Source organism: Ctenopharyngodon idella, chromosome 14 (genome assembly GCF_019924925.1).
Source record: "Ctenopharyngodon idella isolate HZGC_01 chromosome 14, HZGC01, whole genome shotgun sequence".
Lineage (NCBI taxonomy): Eukaryota > Metazoa > Chordata > Actinopteri > Cypriniformes > Xenocyprididae > Ctenopharyngodon > Ctenopharyngodon idella.
Window position 1 is genome coordinate 6,358,171 of NC_067233.1, and position 26,986 is coordinate 6,385,156.

Genomic DNA, 26,986 nt, shown 5'->3' on the forward strand with positions numbered 1-26,986 from the left:
ATTACTTTCTCCTTTACATGTCCATATATTATAGAAAATGTTACATTTAACATTGATTTTATTGGGCCCAAATAAAACCAAGTGATGTCATTCCTCTGTTGTTATTGTTATAATTTTCCTATTCTTACAGAATTAGAACGATAATGCAGACTTTACAGTTTAGGCTATACACTAACAACAATTACTATAACAAAAACTATGTTAGCGTTCACACCAATGCACAATAGCGTTCTGCTTATCATACTGTAAGTGTGCACTGCAGTTATGTCATCTTTCAGTTTAAATGCTTGAGTTTGTTAAAGTTAGGTGGATTCTGATTGGCTATCAATGTTTTTATCATTTATCAGCTAGAAAAAAACTCATTTCCAACATGCAGAACCACAATTGAAAGTTAAGCCAGAAAAGGTTAAACTGTGTTAAATAGACTATTTGATCTAGACAGACCTTGAACAGTTGTAGTGGTAGCAACAGGAAGTCAAGCACCGATCAGAGCTCCCCCTACAGGCACAGAAATCCTTTTGTAATTCTCCTGTCTCTTCTCACCATTCACAGACCGGGATTAATTAAGGCTGATCCAGTCATTTGAAAGATGGAGAGAGAGAAAAGAGAAAGGAGCAAAACCGAAAAAAAGTCAATAGATACTGCTGAATGTTGATTATAAAACATGTTATGAATGTAATCACAGGTCAGCAATACTTGTCAAAGTGCTTTCAGAAACAAGTTATGTGTGCTGTAAGCATGTGTACACGCATGTGAGTGTGTGCATCCATGTCTGTTGAAAATGATGGATGGTGCGGTCGTTGGAGCCGTTAGGTGGAAGGTTGTATGCATGCGTTCTGTATATTTAAGCTGAGAGGTATAAGTGCTGTGCTCTTTTTCAGCTCAGCGGTTCGGAAGCCTTTAGGCTGAATAAGTTCCTTTAATACTGCAGGAAGGCTCTGTCTGCATTGATTAGAGAGCCTCAGACTGGACGCCAACATCGTCCATATCTGCTGCTCTGCACACACCAGTCGCTGCTCTGCATCACAGCTCAGGGAAGACAGGAAGACAGGTGCTATTCTACTGAGGTCAGGAGAAGTGATTATATGCAGAAATTCTTCCTCTTTAGTGCATTTTCTTCCGCTTGAATCTGTTACTTCTGGAAATTCAATAGTTTGACATTGAATGTTTTTTTACTCTCTGGCCCATTTAAAGAAATATGTAGCATGTTTTTAATTACCACAAAAAAGTAATTTTGACTCATCCCTTTTTTTTCTTTTTCTTTTTTTTTTTTTTAATAACGCACAAATCAAGGTTATGGTGAGCTCTTACAATGGAAGTAAATTGGACAATTTTTTGAAAGATTTAAAAGCAGAAATGTGAATCTTTATAACATTGAATTCATTTTAATTTTTTGGGCTGTGGTTCTCAACCAGGGCCCTCAGCACACTACTAAGGGGGTCACAGAATGACTTACGTAACCTAACATAAACAAAAACTAACTTAATTAAACTTCTTTAAAACCCCACATAAAATGAATGTGTAAAATAAATATGTCTTTAACTTTTCCCTTCAACAGTTGTTTCATTTTTCAAAGAACATACAGTTCTTGAAAGTTCTAAAATCTCTGAAAGAAGTGTGGTTAATTCATTTAATATATTGACTCTCCTGGTTTCTGTTAATAAAAAAAAGTTTGAAAACAAGCAGCTTTGCCATAATTACTGCAGAAGATACCGCAGGAAATATATCTTATTTTAGGGACCATTGAATATTGTGTTGGACAATCGGGGGCCTTCAAGTCAAAAATGTTTTGGCCAATACATTGTCATTGCAGCGAGGTTTTAAAATTGGATATCACTTTTTTTCTCCTCTTTCTTTCCATACTAAAATCTTCCTAATACACTTTGTTTGCAAACTGTATATATACTACACTGTAAAAAAGAATTATTGGTTTAACTTAAAAAAGTAAGTTACCTGGTTGCCTTAATTTTGAGTTCATTGAAATGTAAAATTTGTGTTAATACAAGGAGGGCGATTGGTTTAATCAACAGAAACTCAAAATATTATGTTATCCACATGAATTATCAAAGTTGATTTGACAAAAGAAAACATGTTGTGATAACAGATCATGAAAATAATTTTTACAGTGTACTGAAACAGTAAAAGAGTATTTTAATGTTAACAGATTGCCCTCATTCACTAACCAAAAACAACTGTAAGTGCCCAGTGTCACTCAGATTTTTACTTTTTAAAAATGAGAGACAAGTCAAAATATATTTTGTGATGATCAACATTATGCCACAAGTGTTCTGATTGAGCTTAACTGGCATTGAACCCTTTAAATGCATTTCTGCAGTTAATTTGTTACAGGCTTCATCTTTCATGACACTTAACAGTGATTGCAATAGCACTAATGAAGAGTGGACACTGATAAAACACTGTTTGATAAGTTCTCTGTAATTACGAACACAATGTGAGGGGAGTCTGATATGGACCGAGCAGAGATGAATCCATCCAGCTGTCTGCACTTCTAGCAGTGTGGCCTTCCAAAACGGCTCTCTTCATTAGAGCTCTCGCTATGGGTGGGTGCATGTTTGTGTGTGGCCAGATTGCTTATTATATGTACAGGATCCAGTCCCTCCCTACGGTACTGTGAGCCCAGAGAGGGCAGGGAGAGAGAGTAATTTGCATAGATTGGCTCTTTGTTCAATCTAGAAGGGTCAAACGGCTCTAAATATAGAGGTGTTACAAATATAGCCGCTTCTGCGGGAGTATGTATGTGTGTGACAGGAAGCAGGCGAGATTGAAACCAGGATACATTTTAGCTAGGCTGGATCACATCAGGAGGATGCTGATCTGTAACCCTGCCCTCTGTTGGACAGAGCAGGAAGTACCATGGCCAGCTCTTTTCTGAATGCACATTATAGGAGGCTGTTCCCATATTCCCAGACATAATTTTATCTCTTGTCTGCGGTCTGAACTTTGAGCTGGGTAGTTTTAAAGTCAATATGAAATCAAAATTGAGCCTATTTTCTTTCTTAATACACATTCCTAGTCTTATTGTTATTATTTGTCTTCATAACCTTTCATTAAATATAATCACTTCATCCACCTCTGAATGAAACAACTTCCTTTTTTTTAACTGACATCACCTACTGTATAACATTAAAGGCTTAGTGAAAATGATGACTGAATTTTGGGATACACAATGCCTTTAATAATTTTAGTCAATAGCCAAAATGTTTTATAGGCATTGTATTAGTCTAGTTTTGTAGGTAATGCCACCTTTTTACAATCTTACCATTATTTAATGTAGTAATTTAACTCTGTCATTATTTAATGTAGTAATTTAACTCCGTTTTAGCTGCAAAGCATTCCTGTAAGCTCACATAGTCAAGCATGGCACTAGCAACACCAAGGTCATGGGTTTGATTCTCAGAGAAAGCAAGTCACTTTTGAATAAAAGTATCTGTGAAATGCATAAATGTAAATTTAAAGGGACAGTTCATCCAAAATGAAAATTTTGTCATCATTTACTCTCCCTCATACGGTTCTCAAAGTATCCTTTTATGTTCCACGGAAGAAAGAAACTCATACAGGTTTGAGGGTGAATAAATGATGACAGATTTTTACATTTCACCGACACATTTATTCAAGTGATTTGTGACTTTTCATTTTTGGGTGAATTATAGCTAGTAGTTAACATCAAAAAGGTTATCAAAAAAAATATAATAGCGGTTACAACTATAAGTACAATTAATGATTTGAAAGTGAAACATTACTATTGGGTTTCATCAACATCTTCTCAAGGGTGAACTTGACCTTTAAACTCTACTTAGTCAAAAGCCTCTTCAAAAGTGGGGTGCTAGGGAGGTTCAGGAGGGGTGTAGTCCTTCAATTGCAAACTCCTCATTCCAGTATGTAACGTCCACTTTTCGTGATTCAATGAATTTCTGGGCTGTTTACACTTTTTGAGGTGTAAATTTTATAAATAAAATAGTTTTGTTACTGGAAGCTACATTATATTTTTCAGCAATGAGGTGATAACATTGCTGTTTTTGAACTAATTTAACTCACAGCTTCACTATATGGACTTGCTGCAAAGAGAAAGGTAGTTCACAAACGGAAATTATTGAAATGTAATCTTACTGTGCTAAATTTTTTCACTTCAAAATTCTAAATCTAATGACACAAAGATTAAATAACTAAAAAATTTAAGCCTACAGTGTAAATGTTTTGTCTCTCTTTGAATACCCTGTTAAATATTTTACCAAGTAAAATGTGAAGGCCATTTTATGTTGACTTTAACTTTCTACTCTCGAGTTATTTGTTGGGCTAAATTGCATTGTATTCCCATACCTCGCTTCTGATTATTTATACATTGCATGCAGTTGTTTGTGCCGACATCTAATGCAAATAAAGAATATCATCACAGAGGCAGTGGTTGGCTGGTAATTTCAAGTGTGTGTCCTCTCAGAGGTGTGTGCGAGGCGTAAGAAAGCTTGCCTTTCCGGCTTGTGTATTACAGCACTATGGCTCAGCGTGTTTCAGTATCAGATCATGTTCTTCGCTCCAGACCCCAAGCGGCTGCCAGATCCCCAATCTAATATTCACATATCCAGTGTTGTTTGCGTGAAAGCGTAGCGGTACAAGGTTATGTATTTTTAGCCACGCCAATGCTTTTTAGTTCAACGTGTTGTGTCAGCGCCTTTGATACTGAAAGCCCTCCTCTCCAAAGGGACACTCTTGTGCATGTAAAGAAGTGAAAATATTTCTGTCTGTGCACGGTAAAGACAAATACTGACCGTACGCTGGGTAACACAGCTTGACACATTCTCATCTCGGCTAGACGGAGGAAACATGCGCTATCTGTCTTGTTTTCTCTCCTCCTCTCTCTTTGATGAACATGCTTTGTCACATTCCCCCATCCTCACCCCTCCTCTCTTTCTCTCTCTCTCTCCGTTTTGTGCTCCCCCGCACTCTTATTCTTTCCCGCACCTCTCTCTCTCTCTCTCTCATGCTCCGCAGCGATGCTGTATAATTCTCAGAGCTCAGAGTCTGTGCGGAGCTCCAGTCATGTTCAGATGTAGGATGGAACAACCCTTTGCATTCTTTTCTCCGCACTCACTGAGAGGTTGACAACAACTCAGTTTCCTTTCTCTGGCATTTGTTCTCTCATCCATTTTTCTCGACCATACTTTAAGACCTTTCCCATCATTTTGTGGACTAGAGCGCCGTGCGACCAGGAAGGGGAGAGTGGCTGCATGCCGTATGCACGCGTGTGTGAAGTTGTGTGAGAGAGGGCGTACGGAGACAGAGAGGGCACAACTGCTTCTCGTACGTGGCTTCTGAAGCCCCTTGCCCCTGCCTCCCAGAGAGAGAGACCGCGTCTGACGGTTCGGAGAAGAGGAGAGGAGGAGATACGAGGGGAAGACTCACGCTAGGAGCGATGCATCACTCAGGCAGCACCAGCAGCAGAGCTAAAGCCCTCTCTCAAGAGACCGGTAAGAGCTCTGCAGAACCGTGTGTGTGTTTTTTTTGTGTGTGAGACAGAGTGCCACTGTGAACTGCTTCAGACCTTGCTGGAAAAACCAGCACATGTTGTGTTTTGGTTGCTGATGGCTTCTTAGCTAGCTGGAAACTTCCTGGGTCAACCGGCTTCTCCAGAAGGACAAGTTTGTCTGGTGAACATCATGGATGTGCTGCTCCACCAACTGGACCAGCAACCAAAATTCACACTGGTCTTTTCAGCAGGGAAGCTCAACGTAGACGTCAAAAAACGTCAATCATTCTCACTTGCGTGCCTCTAGCAGTCGAGAAATCACAGATAACAGGGCATCCATTCATCTGAGAGCTCACTTCTGTTCTTCCATGTCTTGTCTACATGTTGGTTTGTAGGTCTCTGTAGACACGCTTGGCACTTTAGATTGATGTGGGTGGGTTTGGTTGAGTGACGTTCGGCTTAGGGTGGCGAATGGATGCGCCTCCTCCCTCTCCTTTAATTATTCATGCATGTGCGAGTTTCAATATTTACAAGCCTGCAGTTTAGCCTAATTTACCTCCCAGAGTAAACGGACTAAATTGCCAAATTTGATCAAATTTGCATTTCGGCGATAAAAACAAAGTGAGCACTTTGTTGAGGGAGCTTTGTTGCTGAGTAATTGAGGAATGGTTGGGTGGTGGTGGTGGTGGTGGCGGTGGGGGGGTGCTATGTCTCCAAGGAATTGTGAAGTAAATTAGAAATTTGCTTTGTTTTGAATGCTATTTAATGATTTTTAGGTTAAATGCGGACCACGTTCAGGGAGGGAGCACTTGAGCGCTTGTTTACAGCTGTCTAACTGAAACTGCCATTTCAGATGATCGTATATGTCTGCTATTAGCCATAAGTGAGATTTTTGTTGAGCTTGTGGCTTATTGGTATTGTGCTATTGGTCTGATTTAGTATCTCAAGTTCCCACAGTGACAGTTAAGATTTGAAATGTCATTAGTCGTTAACTGTGTGTGAAACCTTAATGTGTGTGAATTAACATGAAACTCACTCATATGCTTTTTTCTTTGTTCTCTCACATACACAAACAAGTATGTGTGCGAAAGCTTACTGCACTTTGATATTTCTGCATCATTTCTGCACCATATGCGTCTCAGGGATTGTGTAAACAGACCTGACTAGAGAGGTGTAGAATACTGTGAGAAAGAGAATGAAAGGGTGTAAAGATAATAATAGCAGACCTGATGATAGATACAATTTAATTTAACCCAGTACACAGGCTTGAGTGTAAATTTGCGCTTTTTGGTTGAATACTCAATCAGTCATGGCTACATGTAGTTACAAAGCACTGAGCGGCCCCTGATCAAGACCCCTAAATCACTTCTAGGCCGGTCTGAACTGATAACGCCGCATTTTGAGGATTTTCGGTCCAGGGGCACACACATTCACAGCTGACCTCAGCAAAACACACACTCACACACACACTTCTCACACTGCAAGCTGATGTAGAATTAAAGACAGAATCTCAGCTTTGGAAGAAGCAAGAGTGGATTAAGCGTTCCCTCGCTTTCCATCTCTTTCTTCCTGTAGTGAGCTAGTTTAATGGGCCCTGGGTCTGTTGTGGAGCCATATGTCTTATGACAGCACATTTGATCGCACAAAACTAACTGTGAGAGTGATAGAGTAATCAAGAGATGGCGAAACTTAATTGGCTCTGTTTACCTCGCTGAGTTAGGGCCTGTTTGTGGCGACGAGGACGCCGTCCATCAGGAATAGGATTTTAATTGAAAATATGGATTCTATTAACCCTGCTGCCCAGGGCTCTCATTAGCATCTCATTAGTGTGGAGGAAAGGTAAGGAACAAATTCTATTATTGTTGCAATAGGTGGCGATTTTTCATTTACAAGGTCCAGAGTGTAAACGCAGCTGCTTGCACTGTGTCACAGACACCCCATATCGATAGAAACTCTCCATGGAGAATCAAGCCACAACATGTCAGAGAATAAACATACAATGTGTAATTTTGTGCTGTTAAATATTACGTCTAACGTTAGAGCAAATATGCACACCTACAACTGATCTGATCGTCATTATGTGTAGATAAGAAGTGTGTGCGTATTTGAATTCTCCATGGTCATTTTTGGTCGATTTATTTATTAGCCAGAGGCCATGCACACATGCTGGGAGGCTTGTGGAGAGGAGAAAAGAGGAGAAGAGACAGCATACAAGACTCCTGCAGTCATCTGCACGCCTGGTGGTCGACAGACCTCCGTGCTCGTTTGAGTCTCTAAAAAGCTCACCCCCCACCAAAGCCATCAGAAAAATCAGAATTCTAGAGCAAAAATATATCCCGTCATTTTCCCTCCTCTGGGTTCCAGCTCTGTTTGACATCCTCCCCTTATCCCCCCCCCTCTCTGCTCTCCGTAACTCAGTCACCAGCCCCCCCTGCTGGACACTTGATGTACCGCACGCAGACTCAGGCCAGCACCAGCAGCGCAGGTGGGCGAGACACAGCGCGTTTAACCCCAGAGCACAGCATCCGCGCTTCCTGAGCTTTTGTGATGACACAGATGTGTGAAAATTGAGACACTCTTTAGTGTTTGTTCCGCTCTGCTTTCTATTTATTGTGTGTCACAGGAACCAATCATCAGCCACATGTGATTCATGATTCTGATCTAATTTACGTATGCTGGTTGTAAACATTTTTTCATAGTGTTTGTATGATGAAAGATGGGTTAAATTGAGTCAAAGGGTGTGTGTGTAGGGAGCTTTGAATGAGTCAGGATAGTTTATCGGTGAGATAGACTAATTTATCTCGATCTTTTTTTCTTCAAATTGTTGTTTTAGAGATTAGGTGCTAATGGGTTAAATTAAGAGAAACATCTTCCCTAAGAGGATTTTAGAGAGATGTTAGCGTGCTGAGCTGTCAAAAGTTGTCCTTAAATTCATCCTCTTTAAAGCACCACCACTTCAGCCATCAAAATACTTGTATGTATACTACTTGTATACAATGACTATATAGATTACTGTCTAAAAATATTAATAATGTTAACAAATTATGTATCTTTTGAAAGGTTTAAGGGTTTAGTGTCAATCTACGGTGTCTGTTTTATGATATAGATGCTGTATTTAACAAATATAGGTAGGCTATATAGTTTATTATATTTATTTATTTGTATATTTTTTTATTTAAAATTGACAAGAAATATAAAATATTCTATCACTGTGACACTGGAATTACCATTCAGAAGTTTTGGGTCAGTTTTTTTTTTTTTTTTTTTGAAAGAAAGAAAGAAAGAAAGAAGGAAAGAAATTAATACTTTTATTTAGCTAGGATGAATTAAATGCATTAAATTGACTTATAATGTTACAAAATATTTCTATTTTTTAAATAAATGCTATCCTTTTGAACTTTCTGCTCATCAAATTATCATGAAAAATGTATAATTTTCACAAAAATATTAAGCAGCACAACTGTTTTCAACATTGAAAATGATAGGAAATGTTTCTTAAGCAGCAAATTTGAGCAGCAATTATTTAAATTGTAATTTCACAATATTAATGTTCTTTCTGTATTTTTGATCAAATAAATACAGCCTTATTAAGCATATATATATATATATATATATATATATATATATATATATATATGTTTGTATTTAACTGTTAGTATTTAATATTTAGCCACTAGTAACTATTTTTAGTTATTTATTTATTTATTATTTCTCAAATATCAGTTGCCTTTTTAAGACATTGTGTCTTAAGTATAGTTGAAAAACTTAGGAAAGCACCTGTTCAAACTATTCAATTTAGAATTAGAATTTAGAATGCTAGAATTTGCCATGCATAGACGCCTCTAAATCAGCGTTATTATACAGGCTTTCCTTAAGGTCGTCACGTCGTTCAGACAACTTGCCGACTAGTGGTTTATGAAAATATGTCGTTTTGCACATCCCTAATGGGGGCAGCATGACAAAGTCCCTGTGGGCTTGGAGACGTGGCTCTTGAAGAGGATGTGTGTGTGTGTGTGTGTGTGTGTGTGTGTGTGTGTGTGTGTCGTGTGTGCTATTAAGCATGTGTGTGAGCAGATGGTTGTAAAGCTCTGTGTGATGTGGGTGCCACTTGATTTCCATCTCAGCAACACGAAACCCACACATCCTCTTTCGTTTTCTCATTCATTCCCTCTGTTTCTCGCTTTATCTGCCTCTTTCTCATCTTAGCCTCTTTCTCGAGCAACTGACGGTTGTAAACTCAGTGATTGACCTTTATACTGACAGTATTTACAACTTAATCACATCCTCTGTAGCTGTAGCTCCCTTGGCTCCTTCATGGCACATGCTGTTTTTGCAGCCTCACTCCTTCACTCTGTCACCTCTTCACACATTTACTCATTTTTCAACACTTTCTATTAAACTTCCGCTGCTCTTCCATTCGGTTTGAGCCAGAGCAGAGTTGTTTTAGATCTACTTGGGTTCCTCACGCTTTTGGGCCGATCTGTGAGGACGACACGTCCTCAATCACACTGAAAGCATTTGTGTTTTTTTTGTTTTGTTTTGTTTTTTTTAGATAATGCGTTTTGCCTCTTTGCACCTCTCTAGCTGTCCTTCACAATGAAGGTCAGTGGGAGATTGAATCTAGCCTCCCGTGTCTCTGTGGAGGTGTTTGGGTGGATGAAGGACATGCAGTGTTGTAAATCAGATGGCCTAACCTCCCTGCATCAGTGGTGGAAAGAGAGAATGCAGATATGCAGCTAAGCTTCTAATACTTTGGCAACACCACTGTACAATTACTTATCGTGCCAATAAAGCACATTAAACTGAAACTGAGAACGAGAGGGAGAGAGGTAGAATGTGATTTTGTGTGTGCATTTCGTCTCGTCTTTTCTTGTACTTTCTATTCTTGTCTTGTTTAGTCTCTTCTCATCTCATTTTCTCTTGTTTTGTCTCAACTTTTCTCATCTACTTTTTTTCTCAACTTGTCTCATTTCCTGTTTCTCTTCCTGTTTTGTCCCGTCTTGCTTCATTTTGTCTCATCTTGTTTACTCCTCTTGTCTCTAAACATATCGACATGTCTCTTCTCGTTTCATTTAGTCTCATCTCGTCATTTCTCGTCTCAGCTTCTCTTTTTTTTCCCCCTTGTCTCATTTTGTCTTGTCTCATTTTTTTTATTTCAGTTTGTCTCATATCTTCTCTTTTCTTTTCTTTTTCTTTTTTTACTTCTTGTCTCAAATTGTGCCGACGTGCCTGTTCTCATTTAGTTTTTTTATTACTTCAGTTTGTCTCATATCTTTTCTTTTCTTTTTCTTTTTTTTGTTGTTTACTCTTTGTCTCAAAATGTGCCAACGTGCCTGTTCTCATTTCTTTTAGTCTTGTCTTGGTTTGTCTAATTTTGTCACTTCTCTTGTCTCATTTTGACTCAGTTGGTCTCCTCTTTTCTCATTTTGTCTCAACGTGCATTATCTTTCCACAACCCATTTCAGTTTTCGTTTCTTTTTCTTTTATGACCTTGTCCTTTCTAATTTCTAATTGTCTCTTTCTTCTTCTTCTTGTCTCATCTCATCTCATCTCATTTCCTCTCCTCTTCTTTTCTCGGTTTGTGTTATCTTGAACTAGATAAAGAGAAATCAAGAGCGTGTGATATAAAGAAGGAGTGTTCGGTATTATTTAAGTACACAGTGCTGTAAAGCAGATCTGTTTAGAGCCTGTCAACACACACACATTATGTACTTCAATAGTCACAATAACAATATGTGTGATTAGTCTCTAACACTTGAATATTAAATGGCTGAAAATGCCATATGAAATGCTCCCTCTGCTCACATAATGGCACATTGTAAATGTGCAGTTGATTCATATGTGGAATACACAGTCAAGTGAGGTGACTCGACAGTTGAATAATTAGCTCAGTTAAACTCAACTGCCTAATATCCCTTTGTGACACACACACAGCAGACACGGCCAACTGCTGTAAACAGCATTTGTTCTGCTGTAATCAGGTGCTGTTACAGCTAGATGAATGAGGGGAAAATTAGCATGGTGAGGCCTTGGAGAGACAATCTTGAGATTTAAGTGTTTAAACCCATCATTGGTTCACCTGTCATCTTCTCCATGTGTACAGCACTTCCACAGATGTGCAGAAAAGAAAGGAAAAGGGTTTGTGAGAGTGTGTGTGTGTGTGTGTGTGTGTGTGTGTGTGTGTGTGTGTGTGCTAGGAGTGTGCAATATGAACAATTGGATTATTTTCTGTTTTTATTTGGAACTCGATAGAAACAAACTAAAAGATTATTCATATAATTTAATAAGCCTTTCATCAGTGCAAAAAAACAACTTAAAGTAAAAGATTCTACAGTAAAACAATTTAAAAAAAATAATAATAATAAGCAAGACAGTTTTGACTCTACATTTTTATTGGATGAATCACTTTCAGTTGTGTTGTAAAATACCATGTTAAATTTTAGTTGTATTCTACACTAAATGCTGGGTTAAAAACAACCCAAGTTGGGTTTAAAATAGACAAACCGAGTGATTGGGTTGTTTTAACCCAGTGGTTTTGTTAACTATTTGAAAATCAGACACATAATTAGTAGAGGCAACAATAATAATCAACAGGTGAACATTTATTAATAAGCAATTTAATAAATGTTTATTGTTTTATTATTATCCATTAAACTTATTATTAAATGTTAATTTATTAAAGATATTAATAAATGTTAATTTCCAACATACTTTGGGTTCATTTTAATCAAGCAATACAGTAATTTTTCGAAAATAGTTTACTTAAAACTACCCAGCAGGTTGGGCAAACATTAAACTCAATCACTGGGTTAAAACAACCCAATTGCTGGGTTTGTATATTTTCAACCCAACCCAACGTTGTTTTGAATCCAGCATTTTTTAGAGTGTAGTTTGGTTGTGATGTCACTCAGCACCTGTAAACAAATTATCATCATATTCCCTTGTTGAGATTTGGGACGCATCTTGCAGTGTATATTCACATAATTTCTTCTTCATTCTAAGTATCACGTATAGGTAGCACAAAGCAGCCCATCCCATTAACATTCACACATATCTGCTTGCGGTGTTAACAGTATAGCAAACCCCTAACCAGCTGTCACATGGTATACACTGTCATACCGCCCAGCGCTAGTGTGTTTATTTGATTAGGCATGTCGATATTAGTGTGTGTGTGTGTGCGTGTGTGTGTTTAAGTATGTGTGTTTAGTGGGACTGGCCTGTTGCTATGGATGGATGGAGGTATTCATTTTCTCTGCAGTAATTTGGCCGCTTATTGTGCGTGTGTATGTGTGTGTGTTTGACTGTCTGGCAAGCTGGCCAGTTTCACGCATCACTTCCCTGGCTGCTCGCTCGAGCGCTGCTGCTGCATGTGAACCAGCTACGCATCTCACAAACCAGCATTTCTACACCTCCCCGTGTCCCATGGACCCTCTGTCTCCTTCACCTAATCTCTCTCCTCATGTCCTCTGTGCTGTTGCGGGTGATGTAATCTGGGTGGTGCGATTGCTCATTGTCATTATATTAAACTTTCATTGTGTTCCAGATATATCGAGTCTCTTGAGACTGTGAGACTCAGTAGCACAGCGGTCCCTAGGTGCCAAGAGGAACGAAGCCCCCTGGCCAACACTCATTAAGCTTTTTGTGTGGCTATTCAGGTAGCTTGCGCTGTCACGTCTGTGCAAAGGAAAGCCTCTTGGCGCCCGTGACGCCATCTGACAGCTTGGCTGTCAGTGCACATCGACCTAAAGATCGCTTTCTACAACGAGAGTGAGAATTTCGGTTACAGCCAATTGTCAGCGGCACATCTCCCCACCCAGACGCGAACAAGTGCGACGAAACGCCAGGTTCACCTGAACCTAAACTCGAGAAGACACACCTGAACGCAAGCACAGGTGAAAATGACACTCAGCTGAAGCCGTTCCCACCCTGTCTACGGCTGGCGGCGTGAGGTGCGGGAGCGGGTTAGTCGCTAACGCTTGTTTGCCCTCCACTTCCTGAGATCGACATCCTTTGATGCGTGCAAGATTCGGGTTTGACTGTTAGAAAGATTGAGCGGCTCTCCGCCTTGTGAGAAAGGTCACGCAGACGAGAAAGGATGTGTGAATGAGCAGAGAATTCAGGAAATAGATTTTAGCCCATTTGTCGTGAAAGAGATTGACATGAGAGACAGTTTATGCCTCAGAGTCTTGCGCCCCTGTGTATACATGTGTTTGAGGCGTGTGTGTATTTATTCGGGAGACAGATGCCTGAGAAAGGAGATATGTGTAAAATTGTGTATTGAGCTATTATCTGAGCAGACGCTAATGATGGGGAGAGGGGCGATGGCAATGTGACCTTGCCTTGGGGACAATAACAGCATGAAATCAAGCCCCATACATCTGTGTGTGTGTTTGGCTCTGAGGAATGTCAGTCAGTTAAATGGGCAAAGAGGCTTGGAGACGAGAGGGCAGCATAGGATTTTCATCCATCATTCTTGATCACCCAGTGACGCCACCTCTCAACACGAAGCGCATCTGTCATTCTTCCCGCACACACGTACATGCTCACTCAGACGCATTTGTGGTGATATTCTTATGTGTAGCTGCATTATGTACCAGTAATAAGGATGGCCCGCATATTTTTGTGTAGATAGATAGATAGATATTTCTTGAGCACCAAATCATCATATTAGAATGAATTCTAAAGGATCATGTGACACGGAAGACTGCCATAAAGGCTTCAGAAAATATAGCTTTGCCACCACATGAATAAATTACATTTTAAAATATATTAAAGAGTTAGTTCACCCAAAATTAAAATTTGTCATTAATTACTCACCCTTATGTCGTTCCACATCCGTAAGACCTTCGTTCATCTCCGGAACACAAATTAAGATATTTTTGATGAAATCTGAGAGGTTTTTTTTTTTTTTTTTCCATAGAAAGCAACATTCAAAGTAAAGAAAAGTAGTAAAGACATCGTTAAAATAGTCAATGTGACTTCAGTGGTTCAAACTTAATGTTATGAAGCAACGAGACGTAGTAAACACAGTGCAGCGCTTCCAGGTTCTACGTCCGAACGCCGACTTATTATTGGTCGGCTCCTGCGTCAGCATCACACGCATGCGTTGTGCTGCTCACATGCACAGCGTCAGCTAATAATGAGTCGCCGTTCTGACGTAGAACATGGAAGCCTACACTGTCTATACCATGTAAACAGCGTAGGAGACTGATAGGGGAGAGAGGAAATTGTTGAATAAAGTCATTATTTTTGTTTTGTTTTTGCACACAAAAAGTATTCTCGTCGCTTCATAACATTAAGGTTGTAGTCACGTTGACTATTTTAACAACGTCTTTACTACTTTTTTGGACCTAGAATGTAGTGATTATGTTCCTTTTATGGGGGATAAAAAAACTCTTGGATTTCATCAAAAAAACAAAGTTCTTGCGGGTTTAGAACGACATGAGGGTAATTAATAACAGAATTTTAATTTTTGTGTGAACTAACCCTTTAAAATAGAAAACTATTATATTGTAATAATATTTCGCAGTATTACTGTTTTGACTGTATTTTTGATCAAATAAATGCAGCCTTGGTGAGCATAAGAGACTTCTTTCAAAAACATAAAATAAGTTTTACCAAAACTTTTGATCCCAAACTGAGTATGTATGTATACAAAATCCTTACTTTTGTGTATGCATGTGTAATTTGCATTACATGTGTTTATTTGGCATGTGGATTGCACAGACGTAATGTGGGGCCGCTCTTGGCCTTGTGCCATCTGAAGCAGTGTGCTATTAGCATTCCTCGCGCTGACTCCAGATTGGTATTGATCTGCCATCCGCTCTATTCATTGCCAATTCTCTCAGCAGCGCACGCCAATACACCTGCCCCTGCAAACATCCACACACGTACTGGCACAGTGTATTAACAGGTGTGTCCGTAGATTCATTCACATGCTAAGCCCCCATTCGTATGCCTCCGTCGCATTCAATAAACACCATCCCGCTATAGGAACTCGCTGGATACGAGAGCTTTGTTTTCAGAGTGCTGTTTCCCGTGGATCTCAAATACGCTCTCTGGCCACCTTACTCTCTTAAACCTGGCAGGTGTGGGCACAGATGGCGCACAGGCTTATCGAATATCAACACATACAAAAAAAGAAGAAAAATCCTTTAAGTGCTGCGGTGGGGAAAGGGGACAATTTCTTTTCTGTGCTCCGTCCTCCCGGGAGCCGATGTGTGGGGCTTGTGTCCCGATCCTGAGTTTAGAGTTTGTCAATGGCAGGGCTTTAAATTTGAATCAGATCAATGGGTAGAAGCAGAGGTCTAAGCCTAGTGACTTTCTCCGGAAGAATGTCCACATCCCTCCTCTCTTCCTCTGCTATTGTGACGGCCCAACACCCTGCTGTCCACATTACGGCCCGTGCACACACTATGTACTCAAGTTCTGCCACATCAACACAGTCACTGTGTGTGTTGCTAGAGTGGTCTCTCTATGAGCGGCCCCGCTGGTAAGTGCTGTCAAAGCCAGAGGCAGTCCAGCTTGCTGAGACATGGATTTGGGCAGAGCTGCTTCTCGCCGGCTCCATGCAGGAGTGCGGCTCTCTGGCTTTGATTTGGAGCAGTTGTGATGGCTGATCTCAGACCTTTGTGTGTGCACAGCTGCTTGACACAATACACCAGCATCTGCTTTTGAACCAGAGCTGTGGAATAGCAAATTCTGAAACCAATGAGGGAGAAAAAAAAAATCAACAAAATTGACTTTATTTACTTACTTGCTAATTCCGCAAATAACTGCAATTGCAGGTTTCTAATGGAGATGGCGACAAAGAGGCAAAACTTACGGACTGCAGTTTTAAATACCTATTTTCTGGCTAATGTTGAATATTAACCTGTAACCAAATAGCTTTTAATGCATTGTTTTAGGCCACTCATTGGTATTCCCAGCTAATTGAGTATATGTATTGGTTGCACTTTATTTCAATGGTCAACTTTAGACATTCTACTAACTATAAGTAACTAAATGTCAACTAACTCTAATTTGAGTATTAGTAGACTGTTAGATTAGGTGTTTGTAAGTAGAATAAGTTGACATATAGTTGCAAAGTTACTTATAGTTAGTAGAACGTCTAAAGTGGACCATCGAAACAAAGAGTTACCCATACATTTTACCCTTTGGATTGGCTAATGAAACCCAGCAAACATTGGTCCGATGGCAACGTCGTGTCCCTGGCCAAAAATAGTCATGGTAGGATGGCATAAATCTGTAAAAATATGTAACACAGAACATTTCCTAAAAATGCATTCAGATACGTTTGTACATGTCTATAATTCTCTGGGGTTGCATGTATAATTGTTACTTTGACTTTTAGCTAAGTGTAGTTCAATATATAATAATTAATTAATTAATAAGATAACGTCAAAGACGTCTGTTCAAATTTCATTTAGGAACTATTTTTCAACCATGACAGGATGTGTCGGAGGGACGTCTTTTCAACGGTCATCAACCTAATGGAGTATATCAAGCTACATGACCCCAGTATTCAAAAGTGGGTGCGGGCTGTGTTTCAGGAGGATAGTAGTGCTCCATAAACAGCAGCAAACTCATATTCAGGCCTCCACTGATTAGAGAAACACTCTTAATTTAATAACTGATGTATAGAGTCCCATCCTACTTTTTTTTCCCCCACGCACATCACAGTGCATCACATTACGGAAATAAAATAGGTTGTATATGCTCTTTCATGTTGACTTTACATAGAAATCTTGAGAGCTGAGGGTCTTCCATTCAGAGAGATCAGAGAGTTATTGTTATGGAATGCTAATGAGCAAAGCCATCAGCAGTCCTGCTCTATATTACACAGGAAATCAAACTGTCAGACACAATCCATTTGATCTGAGTGTCTGGAATTGTACAGATCATGCATGCCCCTGTAATACCATGAATTTGGTTCATGACCTGCATTTCTACTGTTACATCGTGGTCCATTTAAATGCAGAATTGTTTGTGTGGTAGTGTTTTATGTGTGTGTGTGGTCTTGCCGACTGCTGCGCACATGGTAGACGTGTGTTATCAGTGTGGTGCAAGCATATCACTATCATTTGCATATCCTTCTCCTCTCTCTCTCTCTCTCTCTCTCTCTCTCTCTCTCTCTCTCTCTCGGTGAGGACGTGGGCAGGAGGATTAAGAGTGTAATGCTGTCTAATCCTGCAGGTAGACTCCATGACTTCTCCTGATCACCTCTCCTCCACCAAGGAGCACAAGACGAGGGGTCGGAGAGGAATGGCCCACTTTTGCTTTAATGACAGCAGAGATGCATGAACTCCATGAGTTTGTGTAAAATCTGATGATCATGTTCTCCAGCATGATTTGAGACTGATCCAAAGAGCATCTTGAGCTTCAGTGGAAGCAAGAAGAGTTCATATGATCAATGTCACAAACTTGCTTATTAGTGACCTAGAAATAGTACAGACTCTTAAATATTGTTTATCCTCTTAAATATAGTTTTTGCATATATAGTGAAGGCAGTTGTGTCTTGTTAAAGTCTTCTTTTTCCCCACTAAATATATAGTATATGTAAAGTTTTTATTTAACATTTACATTCAATAACTCATTAACTAGACTACGGTCTGTGGCTATATTTCAATTTTAAGCAAACAAATTCATGAAAACATGGATTTCCACACACTATTTAATAATGCAAAGATGTGGCGTTAATGCATTTATACAGAAATTACAAGTGCAGAAATTAATGTTTTAATGAAATTATGAATATAAAAACAGTAATAGATGAATGAAAATCTAAATATATAAATAAAATCTGAAAATATTATAATTCTTAAATCTTATAATATAGTTCTATTTTAAATAAATGTTTATTACATATTAATATGTATGTTTTTATAAATAATTTTATATACTTCATGATAATAGACAAGGTAGAAGCTGCACTGATGCTGCATTTCATTTTAAGACAATATAGCAAGGCATTTATTTAACCCATTAAATAGTGGATATCTTTACATTTTACGCAAACAAACGCATAAAAAAACAAAAAACAAAACATGGATTTAATACTGACTGTTTAATACTGCTCAGAAGCAGCATGAATTCCGGAAATTACAAGTGTAAATAAACAAATTTTGTATGTTAAAAATAAATATAAAAATATGAATGGATAAATCTAAAATCATAAGATGAAAAATATAAATATTATCATTTATTTATATTTTAAATGCATATTTAATATTGACATTTATTTTTTATGAATATTTTTATATACTTTGTCATGATAATGGCCGAGATAGAGGCTGCACGTCATTTTAATATGCCATTTATTTTTAATTCCAAAATTAATTGCACTGTATGCCTCATACGATCCTAGACACACACACACAATGGAAACACACACTCAGATGCATTCATAGCATAAAGTAAATGAATGAAGAGGAGGAGGGGTGGTAAATGTGTGGGTGAGTGCGGTACGGAGGCTCGGGGCATTAGCGCTCTGGGCTGACTGTGGCCATCGATCGCAGGCTGGTCTGCTGATGGGGATGAATCATTCTCCCTCTGTCTCATTAAACACAGCCTGGCCTGCCCTCCACATCATTACTCTTCTCCCATCTTCTCCTTCACATTTTCCGTCTCTTACCCTCTCTCTCTTTCCTCACACGTACTTCAAGATAAGGCCTTTCCTTGAATACACTGTTTACAGGAGGATGGACCTTTAGACCCAGGGTGATGTTGCTGTTTTTAGCTCTTCTAACAGCTCAGCCTCAGTCTGACTTGGCTTGATAAAGGTATAAATTCGTATTTTCTTTTGGTGTCTTTAAGTCAAAAGGTTAGTGAAGTGCTAGAGTGGTTAGTAAAGCTCAATAAAGTAGACAGTGATTGTTGTCTCTCTCACGCACAAAGACACTGATACAAACACACACACACACAATTTTTTATATGTCCCTCGAGCATCTGCGAAACAGTCTGTTCCATCATTAGAAATGAGCTGTGAGATGTCCTGCTCTGTAATTTCCCTTCCCCTCAGATTTGAGAGGTGATTTCTAAACCCTTGAAGATTCGACACCGCACTCATGTAATCAAGGAGTCATTAGGAGAGAAATTGACCCACACTTTATATTCATTCCCACCATTTTACACTTGGTGGCCTCCTTTCATTCCTCTCTCTGTCATTTCCTGTCTCTCGTTTTCTGGGCATGCTGTTAAAGGTGTATAGTTGACCCAAAAAAATTACATTTCTGTCACTATTTCTTACTATTTTTTGTAGCTATTTCTGGCTCTCAAATCTCATATTTGTGCATTACATTGGATCATCAGTACTGTCAAACTGTTTTGGATCCTTCATATAGTGTGACCTATTGTGATGCATTTTTAATGTATTTAAATGTTGTAATTTCAATGCTAATGCATTCATGAGATTTATAAGCCTATTTACTCCTCTAAATACATACATACATACATAAAAATTACTGTACACTATCATTCAAAAGTTTGGGATGATTTATTTATTATTTATTTTTTTGAAAGAGTCATTTGTTCACCAAGGCTGCGTTTATTTGATCAAAAATACAGTAAAAAAAAAAGTAATATTGTAAAATATGATGACAATTCATGATAACCCGGGTTTTTGTACAATTAAAATAATGTTTTATCTTGTGATATATTTTAAAGTGTAATTTATTCATGTGATGGCAAAGTTTATTGGTCTTTGATGAATAGAAAGTTATAATAACAGCATTTATTTGAAAAGGAAATCTTTTGTAACATTATAAAAGTTTTTACTGTCACTTTTGATCAATTTAATGCATCCTTGCTGAATAAAGGTATATTTATATTTGTTATGCACACTACACTCTAAAAAATGCTGGGTTTAAAACAACCCAATTTGGGTTGAAAATGGACAAACCCAGCGATTGGGTTGTTTTAACCCAGCGGTTGGGTTAAATGTTTGCCCAACGCGGTGAGCAGTTCTATTTAACCCAACTATTGTTTAAAAATTACTATATGGCTGGCTTAAAAGTAACCCAAAAGTGGTTGGAAATTAAAAATCATATACATAATTACTAGAGGCAACAATAATAATCAAAAGGTTAACATTTATTAATAAGCAATTTAATAAGTGTTTATTGTTTAATTATTATTCATTAAACTTGTTAATAAATGTTCATTTATTAAACATATTAATAAATGTTAATTTCCAACATATTTTGGGTTCATTTTAAGCAAGCAATACAGTCAATTTAAACAATAGTTGAGTTAAATAAAACTACGCAGCAGGTTGGGCAAACATGTAACCCAACTACTGGGTTAAAACAACCCATTCGCTGGGTTTGTCCATTTTCAACCCAACTCTGGTTGTTTTTAACCCTCCGTTTTTTAGTGTGTAAGTTGCCTAGTTCACTTCACAAGACTTGGAATATGGCACATGTAATTTGGGAACACTTTTATGGTGTTTATGAAGATGATACTTTTTTAGAGCCCCAGTATCCATTCACTTTCATTTTATATTAAAGAGCAGGCTGATGTACCTTAGGGTTGGTTAGACATGATGCTGCATATTTCTTTGTGATCAAAGTCCTGCTATGTGATCGGTCCAGATTTGACTTTCACCTAAATATCTTCTGAAAACCTAAAGAGAAAATTATATAAGTATGACCTCAATACCACAACGGACTGAGGAAGAGAAGCAGAAACTATCTGACACATCTAAGTTGTCATTGAATAAGCAGTGAAAATCGTGTTCCTATAGTGCAAAGCGTGATCCATTACATTAACCATATCACCGCGCTAAAGCTGAATTCTCTAGTCTTTCTTCCTTTGAACTCATTCAGTTTTCTCAAAGACTATTAAACCATTCAACCTGCACAATGAATGTTTGACAAACTAATAACCCGTATCGGCCTTGCCATCAGAATCCACTGGCATGTTTAATTCTCTGAAGAACTGCACGTTAGAGAGAAAGTGTGGTTGAAATTACAGACCTCCTGTTGTTTTCTGAAAACTGAGGGTCTTATAGACTGGTATGTTTCCATGCCAACTAACTAAGATTCTGACTCTTGTGATTGTTACCAGGCCCTAATAGGTCATGTACCATGTTATTAGAGTTTATATGTGCGAGGGGGATGGATGAACCATGGTGAGTTGAGAAATGATGAAGCGTCATGAAGGTTTGTATCTATTTTTAGAGCCGTATCTCCTTCCTACCGTCCCTAGGGGGTGGCTGATAGAATCAGTGTTATCGTTGATTAGATCCGAGTGAAGAAACAGTTTATCTGAAACATACGTTACTAGCTCATGGCCCTTATTCAGGTTTTGACCTGTCATATCAGCAGGGAGCTACATGATTTAAAGGAACCAAATATATGTGTTTTGATGGTTTGTGGATGAGTGTTTGGCCGTGATGAAGAGCTCCTAATGGCTGACGGATATATTGATGAGCTGTGCAGCTTGTAAACTAGTGTAATTGGCAGGCTATCGCTGCATAATTGTGCTGTTTCTCCTCTCTTCCTAACAGAGAGAATGCTAATGCCCCAAGCGTCTCTACCGCACACACCTGCTCACTCTCCTGTCCTATTTCTCAGCTTGTGAAGACAGCAGCTGAATACGTGATTGTGTGTTTCAGACCGCAGGTTTAGCGCTTGCAAACCTTTTGCCTGGAGCATAGTTTTCAGGGCTAATAGATATATGCCACAAGACCCTCAAACAAGAGCAACTGTCAGCATGTAAGCTCAATTTTAACTCTTCGCGGACTTACGCCGTGCAAGGCTGTGATAACGCATTAGAGCCAAGTCATGTTGCTACTGATCAGCAGTACAACACACGTCTCTCGAAGTACCGAACTCTCTACAGTCATTAGGAAGTCCGTTTGAAGATGATGCTCAATGGCCCCATGGGAATAGACTGCTCTCTCTGATATTACACCTATAGAAAGTGTTTTTGATCTTCTAAAGGTGCACCCGGGTTTTTATCAGATGCTGTCAAAGATTTTATTTCTTTCAAATGTGGCAGAAATCCTGCAAATCGGTGTCCTACAATCTTTGTGCAAATGTAGTAATTAGTCATAATGTTTTTCGTTCATTTGAGCAATATGAGAGAAAGAGATTTTGTCTGGTTAATTACAGTGCCCAAAACGCTTTCTGTCTGGCTGATGAGAAGAGGATAGGGTGTGGAGAGTGTGTCTTTAAACCTCAGGGAAGGGAATTCAGCTTCGGTACGAACTACTCTGTTTGAATGTCTGGCTGGAGATTCCTTCAGAGAGAGGTTGATGTCCTATTTCCAAAGAGCATGTCAAGGAGATCTTTTTCAAAAGAGTGGAGTTGGGAGGGGGAAATGACTCGGTTGAGTTCACTCTGTCTTTTCCCCATTGGGACTAGTAAAAACTATTATATCTGAGGAACGTGAATGGTACTTAACCACACAAAAGTCATTACCACAATGTAATCTAAGCGAATGCTAAGGTGTTCTGTGTTGTTTTTTAGTGTTGCTTTGCAATTGCTTGGGTGTTAAATGGTTTGTTTACCCCAAAATGGGGGATAAAAAGTAATTAATTACTTACCCACGTCAATCCAGACCCCTAAGACTTTCATTCATCTTCAAAACGCAAATGAAGATATTTCAAATGAAACAGTGATTTCTGTCCCTCCATAGACAGCTACGCAACTACCACTTTGTCGTAAAACTAATCCAGATGAATCTATATGAATTTGTTTTTGTTTTGTAAATATAAATATGAAAAAAAAAGTAGTAGCGATGCTTTATTAATCTCTAATCTTTACACTTAAGATGAACATTTGGTTAGATTGATGATTAGAATATTTAGCATCTCAGTTTACATTTTCAAATAAGTGTGTCAAATAAAAAAAAAAAGTCATTCATATTATAGTCATATTACATACAGTGGGATTTGTGAGTAGTCAATCAGACCCAAATGAGATTAGTTTATTGCACCGCACAGTTTTATTTATTTACCACACAGAAGGAAAAATCCTGCTAATCAGAGGTGTAAAGTTTGTTGAGTTATTTCTTTCTCTCTCCTCAGCTCTCAAGGTCCTCTCTTTGCTTTTGAAACAATTACACGGCGGTGAAGGCGAGATCAACGTGAAAGCAGGTGTAATTTGAATTCTCTGTGCAGACGGAGAGACAGGAAATGAATGTGACGGGATCACAAGAAACCGCTGCTTTGTTACCAATCTCAATTAGAGCCAGTTGCAATGGGAGAACTCCAAGTATTGATCTCGAATGCGCACAAAAAAGTTCTCTAAAAGATTCATGCCAGCAACTGGAAAGTAATTTGGATGTGCTGGAATCTGGCTATTTGAAACCTAAATTCTATTTCCTCTGTTTCTCAAACAGTGAAACAATCAAGATGCGGGTAACATTTAAAAGAAAAAAACAAAAACAAAAAACTACGAAAAAGAAAAAAAAAACCTTGAAATTTCAATGTTCTTTTAGCTCTTCTAAAACAGAACAGCAAATAAATGTTGACGTCAATAAGTGCATAAATATGTAAAGTCCAAGTCAGCGGTATCAAAGGCTCTCTTGTTGTTATTGTTGTTTGCTGTTTTTCAGCACTTGATAAGAGCCTCATTTGAAAGTGTTTGCCTTCTCTCCATCTGGGTCAGCTGAAAGCAGGAGTAAGCCAGACAAACAGGACATCACAGGCAGGGTGAAAATAGATTATTGATCTGAGGCCAAGACTAAACTGTTCTGACAGCAACTCTCCTGTTTGTTTTACCACATCCACTTCTGCTTGTCTACTTGCTCCACAGAAAAGCTCAGCCCACCCCTAATATATGGACTCCTCTGAAGGTGCAGGGTGGTTGGTCTGGTACCAACACATCTGAATGTGATGTGTTAGTGGTGCTGGGTCAGGTACACTGTAAATTTGAGGTAATCAGTTACATCAGATTTTTTGAGTTATGATGTTCCCAATTAAGCAGAACTTTCAAGTTTTGAGTTTGTAGTACTCATGCATGTTAATTGCTCCTAACTTGAAGTACTGAGTTAGCTAACTCATACATTTTTGATAGCAATTAACATAAAAGATTTAGTTAATTAACTTTTTTTGAGTTCTTGCAAATCAAATGAGTTATACCAAGCCACTTTGAGGTAACCATCTCAAAGCAGCTGAAACCACAGTCTGGTCAGCACTAGGATTAAGGATGAAGAATTAAGGACCTTAAATGATTCTTGATTGTTTAAAGTAACCAAAATTCAAAATTTTAATTTTAAAAGAATATTAGATTTTTTTTTTTTTTAAGTAGCAGCTGATTTGATTCAGATTCATCAAGATTCATTTAGTCAAATTGAGTCTGTCAATCAAAATTGACCTGAATTGCAGGTACCTAAAGATTTCTACCTCCAGTGAAGACTTTTCTACTTCTAGTGAAATGGGCAACAGGTATGTTTTAAAGCTGAGTTTTGGACAACAGGTATGTTTTGAGCTGAGTTTTGGAAAGTCTCATCATTATTCTTTGTTGGGGGAGGACTGCAAGTTTACACATCAGCTTGTCCACCGTTGTGGAATATTGGTGGTAATTAGAACGACGGACTGGAGGAGAGAGATCTGTAGCCTTGTGGATAATCAGTACGGCTGGTGTGAGGATGGAAAGATCCAGCAGCAGGTCTTCACCAACTCTAGCGCTAATGAGAACGCCAAGGAGACTGGTAGATCAAGGCTTACTTTCTTCCCGTCATCGTTAGACTAGTTAGTGGTGGAGAAGGAAATCCTGGAGATGAAATTCTCATGGTGTTTTAACGTTGGCACGCTCACTGAATACATGTCGGAAACAAGCGTTAGGAGAAGAAACCATCACGTAGAGACGGAACGCTGTGCCTTGACAGCATAATGGTGCTGAAGGGATGTTTAGTTCTAGCACATTCAGGGAGTGTGAGAGCTCTGCGTGTGTCAGGGAGTGGAATTGACAGCGGACACTTCGACATGCTTTTTTACGCTCTGCTGTCTGATGCCGAATAGATCCTCCGAGCAGCTGAAAACCTAAATCACAGCGAGTGCTCCTGAATTTGTATTGCACATGAAATTTTGATGCTATTTATTTACCGCATAGCTTGTTCTTTGCTGATGTTGTATTAAAAATTTAATCAGGGGCTTTTAAAATCCATGTATTTTATGATTTGCCTGTCATGCAGTCTGAATGCACGCCGAGGAATACTAGATTTTATTTCCTCATGACCCAGCTTTAAAGAGGGGTTATCAGGACTTAAACACAGTTTTCACTTGTAATTTTTAATAACAATATTTATCACTCTCAGAGCAGCGTGCTATCACTTTTTTAATTAATGCTGGATGAAAGAATAATCAAATACTACAGCGCTCGTACCGGTGTTAATCAATGGATTAATTACACAAAACTTATCTTAAAGTCAACCAGCTTGGAAAAAAGAGATTTCATTGGCCGAGAGCAGCCTGGGTTCTCTTATGATGTCAGTGCTGTGCTTTGCTAGCTTCTAGCTCTGTTTAAATCTAGAAAATGATACTTTTATTTAGCAAGGACACATAAATTGATCAAAAGTGATTTTTAAAGGGACATTAAAAACTTGCATTTTTACAAAAATAAATCTATATCAAATAAATTGAGCTTCCTATTCAACAAAGAATCCTGATAAAAATATTAAGTAACAAAACTGTTTTCAACATAATAATAATAATAAATGTTTTTTTAAGTGCCAAATTAGCATATTAGAATGATTTCTGAAGGATCATGTGACGCTAATGATGGGAGGAATGGCTGCTGAAAATTCAGCTTTGCCATCACAGGAATGCCACACAAATCGAGAACAGAAGATTGATTTAAGTAGAGTTTGATGTTAGCATGTTGCTAAACTAACTATATGCTAATCCAATAAACATAAAAATACAGAGCACACACAAATATTGTCTCAACATTTTTTTTTTTTTTATCGGTCTTAAATGGCATGTACTTCTTTTTTTTTTTTTTTTAAATCCACTTTTCTTTTTATTGCCATGTTGGATTTTTGTATTCTAGCTGAGCTGATGACATTGTATTCTGAGATTCTGCAAAAGCAAATGTATCTTAGGGGCTGTTTACATGACACCGTTTTCAACTAAAAACAGGAATCTTTTTTTTTTTCTTTTTCGTTTTGGTCATTCATTTACATGCGAAACTTTTGAGAACGATTTTAAAGTGCAAGTTTTTAAAAACGATACCGTTATCATCTCCGTGTAAATAACAAAAAAGCAGATCTGTGAAATAGTGACAACATGTACATGCGTATTACATGTTTAGTCTATAGGCATGCACGTTTGGCGCAAGTGCTCTGTAAAAGAATGCATATGTGTGCAGTCTCTCTTTACAAAGTAACATCGCCAACTACTGGCCTGGCATGCATAATACAGCGTTTGTAGTCATTTTCACGAATCCGTGTGAACGGGGATTGTTTTGACAGCGTTGTCATCTATACAAAAAAAAAAAAAAAACTTTTACATTGTTATCATGTAAACGTACCCTTAGGAAGCAGCATACTTAAGAT

The 26,986-nt window shown here is 38.4% G+C and overlaps 1 protein-coding gene across 9 annotated transcripts in view; it reads left to right on the top strand.

Annotated features, from left to right (window-relative positions):
- tenm2a (teneurin transmembrane protein 2a) overlaps positions 1 to 26,986 on the top strand; it is a 298,870-nt gene that overhangs the window by 142,489 nt on the left and 129,395 nt on the right. Inside the window, exon 1 of one of the 9 annotated variants that reach the window (XM_051918427.1) lies at positions 5,006 to 5,483. The exons of 7 other annotated variants lie outside the window; for them this stretch is intronic. In XM_051918427.1, the coding sequence (XP_051774387.1) occupies positions 5,429 to 5,483 (55 nt within the window). In that variant the 5' untranslated portion in view covers positions 5,006 to 5,428. Of the gene's footprint in view, positions 1 to 5,005; positions 5,484 to 26,986 lie in introns of those variants that run through there. One more of the 9 variants, XM_051918430.1, reaches the window with a different exon arrangement.